Here is a 19,319-nt window from a genome sequence, read left to right on the forward strand (position 1 = left end):
AGAAAACAAAACTTTGCAAAAGTAGCTGAGGCCAAGATGCAGCAACCCTTAGAGCAACATGAGTGCAGGTCACAGCAAACCAGACTGTTCATACCCTGAGAAGGCATGCTGCTCAAATCAGCAAAGGGGAGGTCTCTCAAGAGCAGATGAAAACAGAAGAGATAATAAACTCTTAAAACAAAAGAAGTATTAAGACAAAACAGGATACCTCCTCACGCTCTGGGACCTGACAGGCTTTGCTTCCGTTCACCCCAAGGCTTTACACCAAAGAACTGGCAAAGCTTTCTGTCCCAACCACTCCCTTCACAATAGCAATGGGCACAACTACTCTGATACCTGCTAGCGGGGTAGTGAAGTGTATCACAGCTGAGTTCTGCTCCTGCCCCTCTGAGACCTCTTCCCACAGTGCTCTCAAGGGACGGGCCTCCAGCTTGGCAACATACTGAGTGTTGGGCTGCAGGTTGCAGAAGGTGTACCAGTAGACCCCTGGTTTTGTTATGTCACACTCCTCCCCATTCAGATACACCGCGTGGTTGTAATTGCTGTTGCAGGGAAGCCACGTGACCTCTGCTGACGTGGCAGTGACGTTTCTGACTTTCAGCACAGTCGGTGCCACACACAGATCTTGCCCCACAAAGAAAGTGCATCGCAGTTTATCAGAACTGCCCTTCTCTGTCACACTCTGCACAGACACACGGTAAGCCTTTGTCTTTAAATCCAGCTTTTCAATCACTGCTTTGGTCTGAAAGCCACTCTTCACATTTTGCCGTAGCTCTTCATCCACATAGATATTGTAGCTCTGTATGTCTGGGCAGCCAGCAGGCAACAGCGGTGGTTCCCAGCCTACAACTACGCTTCTGGCAAGCTGCTTGATCAGAGTCAATTTTCTCGGGTAAGGCACTGCTGTGTGACTAACACGTTCCTCCCGGTCTCCTTCTGCTCTACTGACCAACGGACTGATGCTACTCTCTTCAATGGAGAAATCACTCTTATCTCCACTGCTGGTGCTTGCACTGACAAAACTTTTCTCCTGGTATGAACTATGGGTGAGATCATTCAGCTCCGAAGGCAGAACCATCATGAGGTCATCATCTGAAACTCGCTCAACAAAATTGGAGGGGACCAGCCCTCGCCGGCCATCCATCAGCTCCCCTAAACAAAAAACAGGAAACCTGTTACCACTGCACCTACCATTCAATCTTCCAACCCATCTGTGAAGACAACCTGACAACATCTATACTAGGTCATAACTGCACTGCAGTCAGGAACAAAGAAAGCTCTGGGAGGTTATCCTGGGCAACTTCACTCCATTTCCTAGAGCTGCTCTACTTACATCCTGATGTCCACTGTGAGAAAACTCACTGCTCTAAACACTTCATAGTGAGCTACCCAGAAAGTGTCTTATGTAATTAGCTTCATGTTTTTCCCTTGTTTATTATTCTGTTGTTTCTCAACACAGCTCTTTTACTAACTTCAATGTCTTTTCTTCTAGTTTTCCCAAACTATGCACATTGTACATCTTCTCCCAGCCAAACATATTTGGTTTTCACAGTAATTCCTTGTGAAAGTCCAACTTTCCAGCTGCGTATTCAGACCTGGCTCCATTGTTATATCAGCTTATGTAATAAAGATATCCCAAAAAGACCCACTGGGATGACTGATAGCACAATATTGATACGTGCAAGAACCATCAAATCAGTGTCAAATGAGCAGTGCGTTGGGGTTGTACATAATTTCACATTCTACCTACAGCAAATCAATTGGAAGCAGGGAAAGCAGAAAAGATTAGTAAAGAATAACCTGTTTATTCTTTAAACAATAAATAAACAAACAAATGAGAAGCTTGGAAATAGAAGGAATGAAAGAGCCAGAACAGTCAAGGAGCAAGCAGTGCAACATGGCATGCATTTGCCTCAGCTCTTGCAAAGCACCTGAGTAAATCAGGACCCTACATCTACAAGGAAACTTCATTACAGATTTACAGTCCAGATTTCCTGCTTTCCATTCCATCTGCCTAATAATCACCTGAGATCATGTTTTCAAAAGAAAATATGTCAAAAGAGAAACTTGCTGCCAAATGCCAAACAGGACAAAGACTGTGGTTTGGGCTGCTTAGCTTACACCTTACTTGCCAAAAAGAGTACAAGGTAATCAAGACTATCAGTTGCCCACAGTGCTGGGTTCAATATGCAGCCACTGGGAAGAGGGTAAGAGACTACCTGGAGAAGGAATCCATGGGCTATCCTTGGACAGGGAGGAACAACACGCAGATGAAACCTGGAACTCTGTTGAAAGTAGTGGCAAAACTGCCACTGAATTCACCAGACCAGGATTTCATGCTTTAGGCTTAAATTAATCATGACACGAATCAACTCTTCTAACAGGTCCTGCTCTCCTCGCTATTAAACTAACTTTGGACAAAAAACATTTATCTTGAGGTTTTAGGATTCACTAAATTCCTCTCATTTTTTTCTTTTTAAGAGAGCAAATCTGCACTGCAGTTCAGTCACATTCCTTTTCCACTAGAACACACCTTCAAAGAAGCCATCTTCATCCATGTCTCCATAGATGTAAATGTACTCTCCAGCAGTTAGTGGAAGCTCTGCCTCTGGATTTTCATTAGGTCCATCAAAAGGATTGTAGCTGAAATAGTTACAACATGAAAACTCACTTCATACACCAGTTTTCACAGCAACACCTTCAAGCTGTGCTGCTGGATCAGCTTACAGCTCAGCAGCAAATTCCACAAAGGTCAAGGCTTCAGTTCAGTGTGTTTGTATATAACTAATACCACACTGCTCCGTGTCCAAACAGCAGGTAGGAATGCTTTTCAGAGTAGCAGAACAGATGTCTTGAGACATCTGAAAGAACAGATCAGAGCGACTCAAGTAAGTGTTTTAACAACGTATGAACTACCTGAGTGCCTGAATGTGTCAAGTAAGCTGTAGGACTGTGCATTTCTAATTAGACATCCTTGGATTCCCTTGCATCTCTTAAATATACACATCACCCCATATTTCTGGCAAACCAGAGCTTTGAATCGAAGTGCCAAAAGCACATAGAACATACCTCATGCACCACAAAGAATCTCAAAATTCCCATATTTAAAACCCTAAGAATGAGTTGATTTGTGCAAGAAGAATGTTTGTGTATGAATGAAGAAAACATTTGCTGCCTTTTACTTTCTAATTATCCAGTTCTTTGCCTTCAAGTTATACAACTCCACACTCTACATGGCAGTCCAAAAACACACTGAAGTGGTAAATAAGTACGTTGGTGATAGGTGGCAGGCTCCAGGTAGCTCTAAGTCACCTACCCACAGGTCCTTGAGCTGATCAGAAGGACTTTTAGAGGAAAGAGTCACATAAGAAATCTTGTATGCACCTACTGCCCACACCTGTTGTTTAGTCCTTAGAAGGGCTTTCAGCATGCCAAAGAAATGCTATCCTGTCTAAGCTGAGTGAGACTTTACGGGCCTAAAAGCAGCACATGAAGACAAAGATCATATTTGATCTGCTCCTAAAAAAGAATCATCCCACTTCCTCCCAGTCCACAGACTAAAAGCTGAATGACATGGCAGTATTCTAGGAACTGTAGAAGAGGATTTGATTTGACCACAGCAGCTCAACAGATAGCAACAGTGATCTGCAAACTCTGGCTTCATTCTTTGCCTCTTTGTTACTACATTCTGTAACAATCAACACGGATTTCAGCCAAAAGCTTAGATTTGGGAATTCCGTGCTGATGTTTTCCTAATTGGAATAAGATTTCCTTGGAGAAAACTATTAATCCAGCAGAAATCAAACCAGGGAATGGATCAGTTCAAATCTCTGTTTTCTATCCAATACTATTTTTGTAAGAAAAGTTGCAGCCAGTGCTGTGCCTTGAATAGCTAATTATCTTGCTATGTTTTTGTTGAGTTATATGCACAGGATTTGCTTGTGTAGGAAATAGAAGCCACAAAAAAAACCCCCAACCTAACAGCAGAGCAGTTAGTGCCACAGAACAAAATAACTTGTCTAACCTCAGGGAGCACAGGAGATGACATGATACCTGTATCGAGCCAAGAAGACCTGGAGCTTCGCAGGGCCTTGGCTGCCTGGCTCTGGCATCAGAGAGATGCTGTCAACATCCAGTTCTTCCATTTCACTTGCAGTGTCCACCTGAAATTATAAAATGAAAGATGAAGGATAAGACATGGCCAAAACCAGAATAAAGGAACACTCAAAGAGTTCCAACAGCAGTGAACAAATCCTCTAAGCTGATGGAGGAGGAGAATTTGGCCACTTGGACAAGGGCTGTCTGGAACTATCATTTTTAGAGTGAAAAAGCAGTACCAAGAAACACAGCTCCAAGCTGCAATTTCCACAGTTCCAGGTGAACATTAGCAAAAGCTATTCAATCAAGAAGGTAATGCAACCTCGATGTCCATAGAGCTGGGTGATCTCAGCTAAATAAAGCCATGGTCACACTGAGGCAGTGCTGGTGGCAGACCCCATGGGAGTGGGAAACCAGACTTGAGATTCTCAAAAGCCCCTTCACCCTACATATCTGCAGTGCAGTATAATCACTTCCTGCCAGATCCAAGTCTTGTATGAAATATAAATGGTAATCTGAACAGAGGCAAAATGACAGTTGTATCCGATCTCTGCCATTCAGTCAGTCCCCTGTAGTACCTGTATATGCTTCAGTATAACATTTATGTACTTTCAGAACATCAAAGTGCCCTACCAGCTCAGGCCAAAGCTCTACCTAGTCCAAACACCCGGCTCTGATAACAGTAAGTTGTACACACAGAAGGAAAGCATACAAGAGGCAGAGCAAGCATGCAGTTCTCATCTTTTTGTGCAGCCTCTCAGTTGCTAGCAGTGATCTACAGAAGAACTTCCAAAGCTGGGTCTGTACCATGAATGTTATTGCCAGAAGAATCTTCCAGATAACTGTCTCAAGCTTTTATGACTGACATTTTGAAACTTCACATCTAATGGCAGCAAGTTACATAAAGCAATCATTCTTTCTGAAGAAATGCATTTCCCTTGTGTTTGTTTGAAATGCTGCCAGTGAATCAATTTGAGCTAATTTTAAAACACACCTCAAGGCAAATGTATTTTTGATGGAGGTCCACTGAAGGCACCAGAACACACAGCAGATCTTTTTCTAGTACATGAACTGCAAAAGTTAATATTTTGAACAGTTCAAAAACTCTTTTCAAGGTTTTGTGCTCCTTGAAATGGAGCTCTGCACCATGCCCCAACAAACAGCTGCACTCTGTAACACCCAAAAGCAGAGAAATGGAATAGCTTTTAAACATGTCTAACACCCTGGAGTATTCCCATACTCCTGTGCTGCTGAAGCCAAACACACCACAGATTATCTCCCAAAGAATGACTGTTCTTACATCTGCATGGAGGCATGGTGGCTCTCAATTCTTCTTTCACACTGAATAACAGCAATGTGTCCCACTACAGAGCTGGCAGTAGTTAGATATGCTTTCCTTTCCAGGTGTGACCTTCACTTTGTTGCTGAAGATGACAGCTTCTCAGACCTCACACAGTGGTAGGAACTGCCTGCCACAGCAGCATCTATCACCAGTGTCCTGGCTCTGTAGCTCAAGTCCTCACTGTCCTCTATTGTACCATGAGGCATTCCATGTAGCCTCCAAGGTTTTAGCACTCAGTGAACATCAGTGGATTAAGAGAAAATGAGCTGTTTCCCACATCATCACACCCAGCCCCACTCACAGTGCTAGCTTAGCCTAAGCTGTCACATCAATTGTACAGCAGTGTATGAAAGACTGCTTAAATGAACCCTATATAAGAGCTCCTGGAAAAGAGAAGCAACTGCCAGCTATTAGATCTTGGTGGCACTAACAGGCAAAGCCTATTAACTTCACCCCTTTGCTAGCACAAACGCAGCATCTTCTCATGGTGTCTTACAAGTAGAATTATCAGACCTAGGAGTGCAAGCAAAGAATCTTGAGTTCCTGAGGCACAGTCCTTCAGCATGCTGAAATTTTGTAACTTTTCCATTTGCTACCATGACTGAGGTGTCACATGGTGTCCTTACCACAGCTTCCCCACAAATCCCTCCAACTGAGCTTCCCTCCTGCCTTCTCCTCCACGCCCACTTGATTCCTTCCTAGAGCACTGCAATACATTCAGATGAGCATTGCAAACATGGGCATCCAAGGCCTTCTCTATTTTTCTTATAGGCTTTCACTTGGCTCATTAGAGTTTTCTTCATTTAGCTAGAGAAATGTAATGCACCTATTCACTATTGGCTAGAAAGGAGAAGCCTCAGTGGGAACTCCCATACCAACCTCTGGTGTTGGGCAGGATTTGGAGCTGTTCTGCATGGATTCTGATTTTGAAGAGCTCGACTGAGATTCGACTTTCTTGGCTTGTTTCTGAGAACTGGCAACAGAAACTGGGGAGCCAGCAGCAGCCTCAGGCACCCGCTGTGACGACTCCGACTCATTGGTCTCCTCATTGTGAACCTTCTTTGTGCTCTGGTGAGCAAGCAATGCAGGACCAGATGAATCTGAAACAAAAGCAATCTATCCATTACTTTTAGCCACAGACAAAATACAAGATCAGCAGTGAGCATCAGAATGAGCAAGCACCCTTCAGAGTAGCTCAGGTGAGATTCATTTAACAGTGCAACAGAATGAAAACCCTCGGCTCCCTTTAGTCAGAGGAACATCAGGTTCTCTCTGTGACTACAAAACAAACCACGAGTATTTATGAGAGAGAGAGAGAACCCAAGAGTTAACTAAACATTTGCATTACTTTCTTGACACCTTCCCATCTATCCAAATAACGACACGCTTGACAGAACACCCGCAGGCACCTCCAGCAATTACCCTTCTCCCAGTGAGGCTGTGGGGTAGAGCTGCACAGCGCAAGAGGAAGTTCAGAAGTCACAAGTGTGGAGGTGAGAAGGTCAATTTTTCCTGTCTGAAGTCGAAATTGTTTGAGCTCCTGAGACAGAAGGCTGAACTGCTCTGTTTGACTGCGGCATTGGTCTTCTAGATCCTTCACCCGAGCCTGATAGGAGAGACACGAGATGAGACACAAACCCGCCATATCAAAACCACCACTGGGTCTCCAAACAGCATTTGTCTTTGCTACATCTCTTCAGAAACAGAGTGGGTCTCAAACCCCAAGGACCTAAAGGTACGCCCTGCCCAGGAACAGTCAGTAGGAATTGGCAGCTCTACACCTGCATTATCTTCGAAAATCTGTTAGAAGACTGATTAAAAGCACAATTAGGAATTGTCCCTAAATGTTGAGTTTGAACTCAATATCCTAACTTAGCCCTGCACATGAAAGAATGAGAGAGTAAAAGACAAATAAGCCTTGGAAAGAAAAAGCCCAATACATCTTTGTAGGTTTACTGGAGCATTAACATCACACCTCCAGAAGGAGCTGCTCTCCCAATGCTCTCTCTCTCCATCACTCTAGCACTCCCAGGAAGCCTTCATGACCTTATCCTGGCCTCCCCACAAACCCTTCTGGGATGAACTCCCTATTGTCCCTTCAGACCTTGCCTCCTTCCAGGCAAAGAGCATCAGCAAGGCCCACACTGCAGAACGCCTGTGCAATGCAGGCAGCCACACACTTTGCCTTCAGTCCTACAGGAATGACTTGCTGCAGGAAAACGCAGGCTGAGTACAAGAAAGCTACATCTCAACAAGATGAAATTCAGGGGAGCACTGGGGAAATACTGTAGAGAGGAGAAGACTAATTCCTGCTAGCTAACGTCTGTATCTATTTTCTAGTGTTCTCCTTCCACCATCTCTCGATCTCCCCATTCTGAAACACTGCTGAGTCCTGGCTCTCCTTGCCCAGCCTCACATGTTCCCTGACTGCAAGCATTCCTAGCAGAATGCAAAGGCACCTGTCCCTTTTCCTCCTCTCACTCTGGCCACCATATACCTGCTTGCTCTGCTATCCCAGACAGATATCTCGTCCTTGCTGCTCATGCTCTTCAAGTAATAAACAAATATTAAGTATTAGTGCTGGTTGCAAATTTCCCAATTTCTTCAGTTGAATTCTGTGAGATAGAAAGTCTGTTTTTAAGCAACTCTAAAAATACCACTTCTGACCAGGAAAAGGCTTTCTTTCTGGTTGCAGAGTACTGCACAGTTTTACTAGCATGCTCCCTGCCACCTTCCAAGCATGCATGCAGTTTTATCTTAGCATAACATATCTGTTTTAAACTTGTCAGTTTATCCCTTGTTTCCCCTCAAGCAGTAGAAGCTCTCAGTCCTCAGTAACTGCCTGTTGATGTCTCTGAAGGAGTAACTGCTTCTGCACTGAAAGAGAGCAATACATGTCACAAGCAACTCCCAGAAGCATCTGCATTCTCCACTTGCTCAACTTGCTGACTGAAGTCTCGTTGTGCAGGACTCCTTTGCAACAGAACACGTACGTCCTAGCAGACTACTTGCACAGGGTCACACAGGGCAAGGCAGGCAGGAGGCTTTAGGGCAGCACTGGGAGGCCAGGGCACAAGGAAGAGGAGCCTAAGGACAAGGCCTGGAGCTGACAGCACCAGCAAGGATCTGGTCCCAGACACAGAAGATAGAGGAGACTTCTGTGTCCATGTCTAACCCTAAAAGGAAAGTAAGAGAAGCCACACGCCAAGCTGAGATTGAGCAGTGTGATTACCAGAAAAGGCTGCAAGAGCAGGGAGCAGAGCTTGGAGGCACAGTTTAACCACCAATCCAGGAATTTAATCTGAGTTTCCTCAATGAGCTAGAGCCAGCTCAGCCCTGTTCTCTTAGGCACCCTCCTGCTCTATCAGAATCTCCTCCTGTAGGTATTCTCCATGTTCTCCTTGCTACCTCTCTCCAATTCTTTTGCACAGTCAATGTTATTTAGTCTCCCCATTTTTCTTCAGACCTTCTCACAGATCTCTGCAGTCACATCTGAAGGGGACTGCTGAAAGCTGTTTTCTATCAGATACAAACTACTACTTCAATATAAGACCTTATTCTAAATCTGTCATGAACCAGCACTGCTCCTGGACTGCAACACCTTAATTACTTCACTAGCTCCTGTTTCTTCCTTGACACTATTATTCACAATCTCTGCTTCCTATCTTCCAACCAATTACAAAACCAGCAGGATCTCTATTTTCTCTGTGTCACTTTCACGTTGCCATTGCTTTTAGGTTTTGAAAGAAATGTTTCATTCCTGGACTGCAAACAGTTCCCAGAAGACCTTCAAATACATGCAGCACATGGAAGAAGTGCACAGTTGGACAAAACAGAATTGTCTGAAAAAGCCCAGTGAAAGCTTCACGTTCTAACTGGTTGAGAAAGCAAAGCATTTGAACAGGAAATCCTCCTCTCTGCAACTCATTGTGAAAGCTCCTTTAATTACATTAATTTCTTGAAGGTGACACTCTTGCAATCTTTTCCAGAGTATAATTAAAACAGGAATACCAATTAACTGTCAAAGCCAGGACAGAAGAGAAAAATGTCCTGCTTGACAGGATTATTGCAATACCTGCATGCAATCCAAAGTACTCTGATAGCAAGGAGAAAAGCAAAAAGAGATATAAAATCACATCAGAGGTTACACTAGCCACAATCCAACAACCTGCCAAAGGCAACCGACCCTCAGTTTGAATAAGCCTGTTTTCTCACTGAGTTTGGGTCTGCCTTATTCTGTGCTGGGATTTCCACCCCCACACAAGCATGTTTTGTTAAACAAAAGCCAAATCCCACATATCAACTCCAGAAATGAGGTAGCTATGCACTTTTTGAGGGTCTCCACAATATGTTTTGAACAAAAAAGATCAGCTGCTCAAGCTGAACAAAACAATTGCCCTCCTCCCTTCTCAGCACACATAGATGTCTAGTTTAAGCATAAGCAGCTGCTCCAATCCTTTGATGAATTAGTTCAGAAAACCTTTGTCAAGAATGAAGCCTCCCCCCCTTAAAGGCTGCTTAGCAGCCCAACAAGTAAATACCCAGTGACATAAAAGCAGCACCTGTGTCACCTCTGACCCCGTCTCTGCAGTCAGTAAACTCCAGAACTAACATGGAAATGTAACATTATATCACATCACTTCCCTGAGATATCCGCCCAACTTGCAACAATTTCAATGCCAGCTAATAGGAGCCAAGCACTCTGGGGATCTCCAGTTCATGCAGGTCATGCCCACTCCAGCCACAGAGAAATCTCCTCAATCAGGGACACTTAGCATCCTGCTCCACTCTCCTGGGCTCCTAACAACCACAGAGCAACTGCACAGCGGTAGCCAAAGCCTAATTCAGCCTGTCATCTCCTACTGTGTGTCACCATTGCTGACAAGGCCGTGGCCTCCTTTGTATGAAATCTCACTATCCAGGTGCAAAATGAAGCACTTTACCTTGTCTCGGGTATTTGGGTATTCAGAAAACCCCAACGGACAGAGACAACAGAAGTTGCTCCCTGTGCCATCACACCTATCCCATTCTCTTCAGGCATGAAATTATCATATCAAGTTTCAGGGTTTGGTGCTCTGCCTTACAGCTCCAGGAATCCACAGCAAAGCTTTTCTCCAAAGTCATCTTGGAGCAATGAGTCATTGCATCTGCCTGCCCTCCCTGTTACGCTGTCTGCCACCACGGCAAAGTGAAGTCAGTGCTGATGTCACCACACTCACACAGTTGGTCCCAGACCAGCCAATGGGACAAGGTGCTGCCTCAAACCTTATCACTCATTATGCTTGGCCATCATTCAATAGGCAATGGCCACATTTCTCTTTTTTTTTTCTTTTTTTTTCTTCCCTAATAGAAAGTACAGAGCCTGTACACACAAATATCAAATGACATGGACATAAGTATTCTTCCTCCCTGCAGATGGCCCTGGAAATGGAGCAGGTGGATCTGAAGGTGGTTACTTAATGCATCCCTGAAACAGTTGCTGGGCACAGTCTAAATGAAATAAGCCATTTGGTGACAGAGCAGCCTGGGATTTAACAGAAAACTCGATCCCCAGTGACTACTTTGCCAGCACAGACAATAATTGTACACAGCAGCTGTGTCAAATCAATACAGTGTCATATTCTACTCAAGAACCAATAAAATCCAGGGCATCAAGAAAATTGGCATTAAGAACAAACAACACAAAGCCTAAAGCTACTAATCCATCTCATTTCCTTTCATCTTACCTCTAGAAGCTGTACTGCTCCTTCATGTTCTCTTTTTGCCTCTGCCTGTGCCTAAAAAATGAGAGACAGAGTAAATAAGAAAGCAGCATACCTAAATTCACCTCTACTATCACCACCACCTTGACAGACACCATTTCAGACTTAAAACACCATACTGACTGAAGACATCCTTGGTCTATGGACAGACAGACTGCCTCTCCTGGGAAAAATCCCCCGGCTCCACTCAGGTACAAGGGTTGGCACACACAGAGACATTCATCCCTGGCTTCCCTCATTTAGTAGACGCACATGTATTTCCTCTATACATCACTTCTCCAAGGAGGTAAAGTGCAGCAGTCCCACCTCTTTCCAGGGATCCAGAGAGTACCAGTACCTTCTCCCCCATGCTGCATACCTGCTGCAACCGCCTGACTTCCTCTTGCTTCTCCTGCAGGACTAGCAGTGCTTCCTTATGTTCGGCTTCCAGCAGCTGCCTTCGCTCAGCCACATCTCTCATGTGCTGCAGAACGATTCACAGGCAGTTTTAGGGCAACATTACTGAAATATTATCCTGTGTCCTATCGTGAGTCATAGAATCAATACACGGCCTGTATTTCACACATCATTAATCAGAGGAGAAAGTAAGAAATTCTTACTAAACCACAGCAACATAAAGAGAATCCTTAAATCAGTGATGGCCACCTTATGTCCCCTCCCACCCAAATCCCTGCAGCAGCCTGAACCCCTCTGCTGACTCTGGAAGGCAACGTTCCAGGATACTGCATGGCAGAATCCCCAGAGGAGCACCAACTCAAAAGAGTGGATTAGAAAAACCAATACAACAGAGACAGTCTGTGCCATCCAAAACCAGCATTATGGGTCTGGACAGTCCTCCCAGCTGCGTGGGTCCCACTGACCTTCAGCACCTGCTCTAGATTCTCCAGCTTGGTTTGAAGTCCTTGATTTCTCTGAATTACTGAATCCCGTTCCTTAGTAACCAAAACAACCTGCAGCTTCAGGTCAGCATTTTCAGATTCAACCTGAAGAGAAAGGATTGTCAATTAGCACAAGTAGCCATAGGTATTTGTTGTATAAATAATGGAGGGCAATTTACTTTCCTATCTGAAGAGGTTGTTTTGCAGACCTGCTTCCTCCTTGCAATATCAAAATCACCAGCCTCCTCTCCCTCTGGTTTCCACTCAAAACAAATACTCATGTATTTATTGCACACACTGCTTCTCCCACTAGGCTCTCTGTTGCCGGGGTGAAGTAATTGGGATATGAAGCAGCTATCTACTGAAGAGATACAAACAAACCACACAAGCTCTCAGAGCTTTTTTTAAATTCTAAATAGTGGGATTAAACAAAGAAAAAAACAAGATAATCTGTTCAAACTGCATTTACCTCCTCCATTTACCACTGGAAGTTCCACTAACACATTTCGAATCTGCAGTGCACTACGGCTTGATGACTACCAGCAATATTACCAACTAAAGATAAACACCTGCACTAAGTATGCTGCTTATTCTTCTAAGAAAGTTTTACAGAAGGCAATGTCCCACTTGGCAAACAAGAACACTGCTTTTTACCTGTCCTGCCCATCCGGCCTTCTCATTCAGTTGCAAGTTCTCCTCGGCCAGTCGTGCATTTTCACTCTGTACCTCCTGCAGCTGGATCTCCTGTCAGAAACAGCAGGTGTCACTACACCAGTGTCCTCAGACTGACCCTCCCACCTTGTCCTGCAGCATGGCTCCATTGCTCCTGTTGACTGATGGTTCAGGATGCTGACAGGATGCTGCTTGTGCAATGGAAAATATCAGTATACAGCACTGCTCAGGCAGATATCAGCTTCAGTAGCAGATGACCTCTTAAGTTCCTTTTCTCATTTATGTAGCCTCAAAACTCAGAATGAGAAAGCCATTTCCTTGAACACTATCTTCACCCACAATTCATCAACTTTCACTATGGGCTCAAGATCACAGTTTTCTCTACAAAGTTCATTAAAGGAGGAAAATATATTTAGAAAAATCAAAGAGTCTTCAATGTAAACTCGAGTTTTAAATGGCTGTTTCTAGTTTGAAATCAGGAGGCAGTTTGGAGTCAAGAAAGCAACGTGAGCCAGCTATTACTGTGTGATACAGAACATTGTCTCTGAGCAGAAGAGGGAGCACAAACATACAGACAGACACTGTCTCTATTAGTTAAGTCTAGACTACCTGCAGCCCCTTTGTACAGCATTAGAAGAATGTGACTTTCATAATCAGAAAAGATGCCATGAAGACACACGCATGTCATACGTACATTCCCTCACACCACTGTTGGTTTGGATGGCCAATTATTTTCTCAGTATGACTCTTGCTGGTAGAGTCCCAGTTCCAGCTCTTTAAGGTGACGTGGTGCCTTCCCAGTATTGAAAAGCTGCTAACAACACCTAACAACAACCACCAATGTATTCCTTAAGCATCCCATAGTCACTGAGATAGTGAGAATGAGCTCTGGATATGTAGAACTGACTTGAACTGAGACTCAAGCAAGATGTAAAGCCACCCAAAAGGTCAGTATCCATTGATGAATCCGTAGCAGGCATGCTCAATGCACAGGCTGCGTGTTATTAACCCTGTCTGTCTGGAAACCAGGGCATGGGAGGGCACAGAGCAGTGCTAACTCACGTGATAGCAAATAATTGTATGCATTTTGATATACTGGCTAAACACAGTCCTGTGAACAGTAAAAAAATATGCAGACGTGTTTTGTGTTTTCACAGCATTACGCAGGTTGGAAAGGACCTCTAGAGATCATTGACACTTGCTGAATGCTGATGGAGACCAACCACTGCATGTGAGCACAGTAAGGAGGGGATGGAGCGTTTCTGCAGTGGTGATAGTGACAGCATATCACCTCTGGTGGTGCACACTTGTGCCAACACAGCATGAAGTCTCTTGCTCACTGCAGCTGAAAAAGCACAGCTAATGGTGATGACTATGCTGAGAACCAGAGTTTTGTAGCTGAGAACTTGCTCTATCAAATAGTGTTATTGTGCTCTTTGTACCTATTGTAGTTTCAAAGGAAATACGGATGTATTATTTTTGGTGCAACCAATGTATATGCAGCCCAAGAAAATTCCTCTTAACTCAGTGCAGCCCAGGCAAGCCAAAAGGTTGGACACCCATGAACTGCACATTGTGATTATCATTAACATCACCAGAGCTGTTCAGCAAAGTAGAAACAGAAGGAAGAAATCCAGATGCTTTACTATTACCTGTAAAACCTCCACGAAATGAAAAAAGAGGTAAGACTTCATCCAATGAGCAGAAGCACAAGAATATGGCTGTACGTTCAACTACTGTATGGGAACTGCTGAGTCACGGCCTGAACCTCTGATTAATCACCTGAGGCGAGCCATGAGTCAGCCAGAGGAGCACAGGTGAAGACAATTCACCTGTGCTGCCGGAAGGGGTGGAGCCAGGCTCCACCCCTCCTAGACCTATTGAAGAGCTGGCTACCAGAGGGGAAGGATCTCTTCTGGAGATCCCCTCTCTTGGTGTCTTCTGGTGAGCTCAGCTGAAGGGTAAGCTCTTCCGCTTATTCTCTTTGTGATCATTGTCTACCTTGCTTGATTCTCTCGATTATATTGTGATTACAACATCTTGATATCTGTTGATTAAACAACTATATTGCAATTATAGCATCTTGATTATACACTTGGCGAGCCAGGCAGGCCAAATATACTGAAATTAACATCATGTCTTTTTTATGGAATTTCTATAAATGGGTCAAGGGGGAGAACAATACTCCTCTAGAGAAAATGATTCCAGGGCAGATCCCAGGATTTGAGGGATCGCCCTATTATGAGTTAGCTACTATCATTGAAAAATGGGGTCCCTTACGCGTTATGGGCAATATCTCCCCATATCGCATGGCGGACTATTTTCAAGGACTTGGCAAGGATGTCCTCACTACTAAAGAAAGACAACTGGCTGCCTCCATGGTGGCATGGCCATTATTAACTGCCTTAAATCATGCGGACTTAAGAAATAATACTTTAGAAACGGAAAATCAGCTTTTGAAAGACCGCGTTGAAAAGCTAGAGCACGAACTTGGCGTTTTAACAGGGAAGAAGCCAATTCTACATCTTCCCGTAGGCCAAATTCGTAGTATTTCAATAAATGATGACCAGACTCCTGAATCAACAGACTTCGTTGATCAGGAGAACAAGAAATCCAAATCAGACCTTGAATGTCCTATTCTGACTGATCCCCTGGAAATCCGTCCTGTTGTAACCCAGAAAACAAAAAAAGTACAGGACAGACCGGCAGGGGTGCCGCCTGATCAATGGCCCCCTGCCCAGACTCATTTACATGTAACGGCACGGCCATACACGGCAACAGAATTAATGGACTTAGTACAACGATTTCGGCAGAAGCCTAGAGAAAGTGTCCCAGCTTGGTTATTGAGACTATGGGATTCTGGGGCAGAAAGTGTCTTGGTGAATGGCCCAGAAATAGCCAAGTTGGCCACCATGACCGTCCATCCTGCTCTCAGACAGAGGTTATATGTAGGTAATCAATATCGTGATGAAAACCATTCCATACTAGAATGGTTAATGGCAGCCTGCCGTATGGTATGGCCAAATAAATCAGACATACCTTTACATACAGGCATGTGGTCCTCCATGGAGGACCTTCAAAACTATATCCGCGAACTGGGTGTAAGAGAGGCCATCTATGAAGATACATTTGATGGCCCTGATATGGTTAAATTTTCAGCAGGGATGAGAGATTTAATTTTACAGCAAGCTCCCTCCCATCTGTATGGCACCTTAGTCTCCATATTGGATCCCCTTGTAGCATCAGAAGCCGTAGTCCAGCAGGCTGCCCAGTTAGTTGCCGACCTGGGAGAAACAGAACGCCTGCGGACTAGGCGCAATATTCGGTTTCTGGAGGAAGCAGAGGTCCTGCCGGTAAATAAAACCAAAATGCCGGCTACTCGAGCTCCTCCATCGGGACCCATAAGGGTATCCCGAAAACAAATGTTTAATGATTTAATTCGGGCTGGGGTCCAATTTGCTAAGATCGACCGCCAGCCCAACCATGTCCTTCTCCAGCTCTGGAGACAACTAAAGGACAATCAAAAATTCCAGAGCTACCCTAAGAAATCAAGGGTAAGAGCTATAGAGAGGGTTCCAACAACAACATGGAACCTAGAAGATTTTATTATTCCAAACAGAAAAAAGAAGCCACCTCAGGTGTCTCGGGCCACAATGCCTGAGCCATCAGAAGCAAAAGAATTGGCCCTAGCCCAATTCATGGAGTGACAAGGGATGTTAGTCCCCGTAGGGCCTCCAGACGGGACCGGAGGCCCTATGTAGAATTAACGATTTATTGGTCCCGAAAAAATATTCAGAGAGTAATGGCACTGGTAGACACAGGAGCAGAAACATCAATTATCTATGGAGATCCGGGAAAATTTGATGGTGACAGAGTGATGATTGGTGGTTTTGGGGGACAGACTATTCCTGTCACCCAAACATGGTTAAAATTGGGGGTTGGGCGTCTCCCACCCCGGGAGTACAAGGTGTCTATTGCCCCAGTCCAAGAATACATCCTGGGCATAGATATTCTATGGGGTCTGGCTCTCCAAACAACTGTGGGAGAGTTCAGGCTTCGACAAAGATGTATCAGTATCCGGGCGGTGCAGGCAATATTAAGAGGCCATGCGAAACATGAGCCTGTTTGCCTGCCGAAACCGCGCCGGATTACTAACGTTAGACAGTATAGACTCCCGAGTGGGCAAGATGAAATATCGAGAAAGGTGCAGGAATTAGAAAAAGTGGGTATTATAAGACCTGCACACAGCCCGTATAACTCCCCCATATGGCCAGTGCGAAAGTCGGATGGCACATGGAGGATGACAGTAGATTACAGAGAATTAAATAAGGTCACGCCGCCTATTCATGCGGCTGTACCCAATATTGCCTCCCTAGTGGACACATTGAGTAGGGAGATAAAAACCTATCATTGTGTCCTAGATCTAGCAAATGCGTTCTTCAGTATTCCAATTGCTGAGGAATCGCAAGATCAGTTTGCGTTTACGTGGGGAGGCAGGCAGTGGACCTTTCAGGTCCTGCCGCAGGGGTACGTGCATTCACCAACGTATTGTCACAATCTAGTGGCGCGTGACCTGGCTGATTGGAGAAAACCTGATGGTGTTAACCTATATCATTATATTGATGATCTCCTGTTGACATCCGACTCGCTGGAGGCAGTAGGACAGGCAGCAGATTCATTAACTGCCTATTTACAACAGAGGGGATGGGCTATAAATCCCCAAAAGGTGCAAGGTCCAGGCCTGTCCGTAAAATTCCTGGGGGTGGTTTGGTCAGGAAAGACCAAAGTGCTACCCAGTGCTGTCATAGATAAGGTTCAGGCCTTCCCAGTCCCTACAACATCAAAGCAGCTGCAAGAGTTTCTAGGTATGTTGGGTTATTGGCGTTCCTTTATACCTCACCTGGCGCAGCTGCTACGGCCACTATACAGACTCACAAAAAAGGGGCAGCTATGGGACTGGGGGAAAACCGAACAGGATGCTTTCCAACAAGCGAAATTGGCAGTTAAACAAGCTCAGGCATTGGGTATATTCGATCCTACCCTCCCAGCCGAGTTGGACGTTCATGTTACCCAAGACGGCTTCGGTTGGGGCCTGTGGCAACGCCAGAGCTCTGTTCGGACCCCCATTGGTTTCTGGTCTCAGGTTTGGCACGGAGCAGAAGAAAGATACAGTATGATTGAAAAACAGTTATTGGCTGCCTATTCAGCATTACAGGCAGTAGAGCCAATAACTCAAACAGCTGCAGTTATAGTCAAGACCACTCTGCCAATTCAGGGGTGGGTGAAAGATCTGACCCACCTTCCTAAGACAGGGGTGGCCCAAGCACAAACAGTGGCACGATGGGTCGCCTATCTCAGCCAAAGGAGCAGTCTGTCTTCATCACCCTTGAAAGAAGAACTCCAGAAGATCCTAGGCCCAGTGACGTATCACAGTGATGCACCAAAAGAAATACTGGTTGCTCCACCAGAGAAGAGTCCCGTTCAGGAGGGAAAATATCCTATCCCTGAAGATGCCTGGTACACAGATGGGTCCAGCAAGGGCAACCCGAGCAAGTGGAGAGCAATAGCATATCATCCTTCCACCGAGACAATCTGGTTCGATGAGGGGGATGGTCAGAGCAGCCAATGGGCAGAACTGCGAGCCGTGTGGATGGTTATAACCAAGGAACCCGGTGATGGTATCCTGAACATCTGCACAGATAGTTGGGCTGTGTACCGGGGGCTCACTCTTTGGATTGCACAGTGGGCCACCCAGGAATGGACTATCCACGCCCGACCGATCTGGGGCAAAGACATGTGGTTAGATATATGGAATACGGTCAAACACAGGACTGTATGTGTCTACCATGTTTCTGGTCATCAGCCCCTACAGTCACCGGGAAACGATGAAGCCGACACACTGGCCCGAGTTCGATGGATTGAGAATTCACCATCTGAGAACATCGCCCGCTGGTTACATCAGAAGCTACGGCATGCTGGACAAAAGACAATGTGGGCAGCTGCTAAAGCATGAGGACTGCCCATACAACTATCTGATATCATCCAGGCATGCCAGGATTGCGACGCTTGCTCCAAGATGAGACCGAGATCGTTGCCCGAAACAACAGCCCATCTTGCTAGGGGACACAATCCTCTCCAGCGATGGCAGGTCGATTACATCGGGCCCCTTCCTCGTTCCGAAGGGGCAAGATACGCCCTGACCTGTGTCGATACTGCAAGTGGGCTACTACAGGCCTATCCAGTACCAAAAGCAAACCAGGCATATACCATCAAGGCACTCACTAAACTGATGTCTGCCTACGGGACACCGCAAGTCATCGAGAGCGACCAAGGGACTCATTTTACTGGTGCAACGATACAGCGCTGGGCAGAAGAAAATAACATCGAATGGCGATTCCACCTGCCATATAATCCAACGGGGGCAGGCCTCATTGAACGTTATAATGGTATTCTTAAGGCTGCCCTGAAGACAGACTCCCAGTCCCTTCAGGGGTGGACAAAAAGACTGTATGAAACCCTGTGGGACCTGAATGAAAGACCTCGAGACGGCAGACCCAGTGCCCTGAG

At 45.2% G+C, this 19,319-nt stretch overlaps 1 protein-coding gene across 1 annotated transcript in view; it reads right to left on the reverse strand.

The window, feature by feature from the left end:
* Window positions 1–19,319, reverse strand: part of TSPOAP1 (TSPO associated protein 1) — a gene marked incomplete at both ends in the record, with an annotated part of 66,743 nt that overhangs the window by 20,894 nt on the left and 26,530 nt on the right. Inside the window, 10 exons of the mRNA XM_079545226.1 lie at window positions 337–1,152; window positions 2,534–2,643; window positions 4,054–4,163; window positions 6,320–6,540; window positions 6,863–7,046; window positions 9,516–9,536; window positions 11,167–11,217; window positions 11,561–11,665; window positions 12,063–12,185; window positions 12,735–12,824. Of these exons, the coding sequence (XP_079401352.1) occupies window positions 337–1,152; window positions 2,534–2,643; window positions 4,054–4,163; window positions 6,320–6,540; window positions 6,863–7,046; window positions 9,516–9,536; window positions 11,167–11,217; window positions 11,561–11,665; window positions 12,063–12,185; window positions 12,735–12,824 (1,831 nt within the window). The remainder of the gene's footprint in view (window positions 1–336; window positions 1,153–2,533; window positions 2,644–4,053; window positions 4,164–6,319; window positions 6,541–6,862; window positions 7,047–9,515; window positions 9,537–11,166; window positions 11,218–11,560; window positions 11,666–12,062; window positions 12,186–12,734; window positions 12,825–19,319) is intronic.

The sequence above is a fragment of the Tetrao urogallus genome (assembly GCF_951394365.1).
Source record: "Tetrao urogallus genome assembly, chromosome: 20".
Lineage (NCBI taxonomy): Eukaryota > Metazoa > Chordata > Aves > Galliformes > Phasianidae > Tetrao > Tetrao urogallus.